The sequence below is a fragment of the Etheostoma spectabile genome, chromosome 9 (assembly GCF_008692095.1).
Source record: "Etheostoma spectabile isolate EspeVRDwgs_2016 chromosome 9, UIUC_Espe_1.0, whole genome shotgun sequence".
Lineage (NCBI taxonomy): Eukaryota > Metazoa > Chordata > Actinopteri > Perciformes > Percidae > Etheostoma > Etheostoma spectabile.
In genome coordinates, this window is record NC_045741.1 from 3,643,012 (window position 1) to 3,645,989 (window position 2,978).

The window sequence follows — 2,978 nt, forward strand, 5'->3', positions numbered from 1 at the left end:
TTTTTTTTTTTTTTTTTGGAGAAATGCCTGAATTGCTCTTTTGATGCCTGGAAAAAGAGTTAACGATGAGTGACTCGGCCCGCCGTGGGGCGAGAGAGAGAGAGCGCGAGAGGGAGGGAGGGAGTGAGGGAGGTGTCTGGAGCCGAGCCCGGGATGTTCATTAAGCAAACCGTAAAACATGATATGTTTTCTCCTTTACGTGCTTTGCCCGTTTAATTATTCATCTGCCGGAGAGCCTGTCTCGAGCAGTGTGTGTGTGTGTGTGTGTGTGTGTGTGTGTGTGTACACACACTTTGAGAGATGATTGACATGCTGAAATGCCTTTAATCTACCAATAGACAGCTCGTGTTACGTTGTTTCCATGTGTGTACGTGTTTACGATCTTACAGGTTTGACGTTGTAATGCTTTTAATCTCACAAACTGACAGCCTGCTCCACTGTGCTTTTGTGTGTGTGTGTGTGTGTGTGTGTGTGTGTCTGTGTGTGTGTATGTGTGTTTGCATATATGTTCTGTACATTTACAGGCCTCACTGTGCCTCTCGATTTTCCCTTCACAGAGTGTTGTCAGTAAACACACTGAGGCCCACAGTAAGTTGAAACTGTCCAACGTGACAGAGCAAAATGCTGGGAAGTACTGGTGTCGCGCCTCCAACTTTGTAGGCAAGTCAGAAAACGCTTTCTGGCTTAAGATACACAATCCAGGTAAATCCTGAGCTCCCAGCGGCTGCCGCCGTCACCACATGGACACACTGATCCTCCGCTGTGTCTTCTCATCTCTGCGGGGCTCCTCTTGGTTGTGGGTCGCTAATAGGACAACACACACACACACACACACACCCATTCCTCTGCTAGAATTCTCATTTTGAAATGTCCACATTCCATACAATTGCTTTGCTTTGGTGTTAGGTAAACCTCTCGCTGGTTTAATTTAAACTCACGTGTGTTGTAGCGGCAGCCGAGAGAAAACCCTAACTCTGCCTGCAATGTCGTATCAATAATCTCCTCAAGTTATTTTTGTCTAATACTGAGCGCTAAAACAAATAAAACCAGACATTGCAGTATTTCAACCTATTTTTAAGATAATGTCTCAATAAAGTAATCTTAGTAATCTCAGTATCTTGGAAGAAGACAGAATGTAGCAGACCACCATACTAGAATCAATCACTTGTTCACCTACTACATAGAACTTAATAATAATAATAATAATAATAATAATAAAGGGATGTTTTGTTTCTGGGTTGCGTGTGGTTTTAGATTGAACCAGCAGGTTTCTATGGCAGCGTGGTGACGGTGCTTCTTGGGTGTTTTTCAGGTGTCGGTGGCGTCAGCCCTGCTGACTCTTTCAGATCCTCCTGTCCTTTTCCTCCAGCAGGCGGTTATTTGGTGTTTCCTCTAAGAAGCTTTGGGCTCATGATATCTCTTCTCTCTCTCTCTCTCCTTCTTTTCTCCTTCCTCCATCTTCTCCCTCTCTCATCCTCCACAGACGGCAGGTATTAACACTACAGATAAGGAGCTAGAGATTCTCTTCTTGACCAATGTGTCCTTTGAGGATGCGGGCGAGTACACTTGTCTGGCAGGGAACTCTATCGGCTTTGCTTACCACTCTGCGTGGCTGACGGTGCTTCCAGGTACATTCCTCCTCTCTCTGCGGGCTCTTTGGACTTTTGTCAGCCATTTCCTCCATCACTACCATTGCATCTGTACTGTTTTTTGCTCAGTAGCACACATTTAACATTTTTTTCCAAAGCAGAAGTATTGTGCATTATCGCAGATTGCGTTTTAAGTGCACCGAAACTGTGTCGTGGGCCCTTTAATTGGGCGAGCTGAACGTGTTTGGGTAAACGTCTCAAGGCTACGAGGCACAAAGTACTTTTTGTGTTCAACACAATAATTATCTGGCTCGGGAGAAACACATCGCAGGTGCAATTACCTGCTGCAGGGATAGAACTGCAAGCTGATTACTTCTGATCGGTTTCTTTTTTTGATTTATGGATGCTATTCCATAGAAAAGTGCTCCTTACAATTTGTTCAGGTATAATGTGCTACTGAGCAAAGCAATATTCGTCTGTAATTATAAAGAAGAATATATTTTAGTGAGATTGAGGGTGTAAAAGTGTGACTAAAGATCATGTTTCTCACTAAATTCTTGTGTTTTGACTGACTGATCCCATGTCCGTGACCTCCTCCTCCCCAAAGCAGTGAGCCCAGAGAAGGAGGACTACTACGCCGACATCCTCATCTACGTGACGGGCTGCGTGCTCTTCATCCTCGCCGTGGTCATCGTCGTCCTCTGCCGCATGCGCATGACGACGCAGAAGACGCTGCCCACGCCGCCCGTGCAGAAACTGTCCAAGTTCCCCCTCAAGAGACAGGTAACAGAAAGTAGATACAAGATTCGTATGAACACCTTTCCCTTCTTCTTCTGTCTCTGTGTTTAGCTTGGCTTTATTTAATATACCACCTTTAGTCCACCATTATGCAGACGGAGATGTTAGAAATCTGGCCCTTTTTACCACAGAAACTGCATCCAAAACATCATATAACCTGCAAGAAAACCAATATAATTTAATTCCTGAGGTACTTTTGCCATAATTATCAAGCATTTTTTTTAATTCCTCATTCCAGCAAACGCAGTTGGCTTTAGACACAAACCTTTTGAATGTCCATGGTGGATTCCAGACACAGAAAGTGAAGAAAAATATTGCGTTATCTTTGAAAATCAACACTCAAACACTTTAACTGCATCAAATTCAGTTTTAAACGGGCCTTTTTCTCCAAACTGAACTACAGCAGAATTATTTTAAGAAAACAACCTCAACAGTTCATAGAATCCATAAAATCTATAAATGATACATGATAATCTAACAGAATCCTCGGATCTGAGTCCACTCAAAGTTATGACATTTCATATTCAGCAGGTATATTATAATAGATGATAATCTTGCATGGAATTGTTGGGTCTTTGTAAATTATAGAGT

The 2,978-nt window shown here is 43.0% G+C and overlaps 1 protein-coding gene across 15 annotated transcripts in view; it reads left to right on the forward strand.

The window, feature by feature from the left end:
- fgfr3 (fibroblast growth factor receptor 3) overlaps positions 1–2,978 on the forward strand; it is an 85,202-nt gene that overhangs the window by 64,921 nt on the left and 17,303 nt on the right. For 3 of the 15 annotated variants that reach the window (XM_032526137.1, XM_032526134.1, XM_032526141.1), the window contains exons 8-9: positions 558–702; positions 2,200–2,372. In XM_032526137.1, coding sequence (XP_032382028.1) covers positions 558–702; positions 2,200–2,372 — 318 coding nt within the window. Of the gene's footprint in view, positions 1–557; positions 703–1,483; positions 1,629–2,196; positions 2,379–2,978 lie in introns of all 15 variants that reach the window. The other 12 variants (XM_032526133.1, XM_032526128.1, XM_032526140.1 and 9 more) reach the window with 7 other exon arrangements.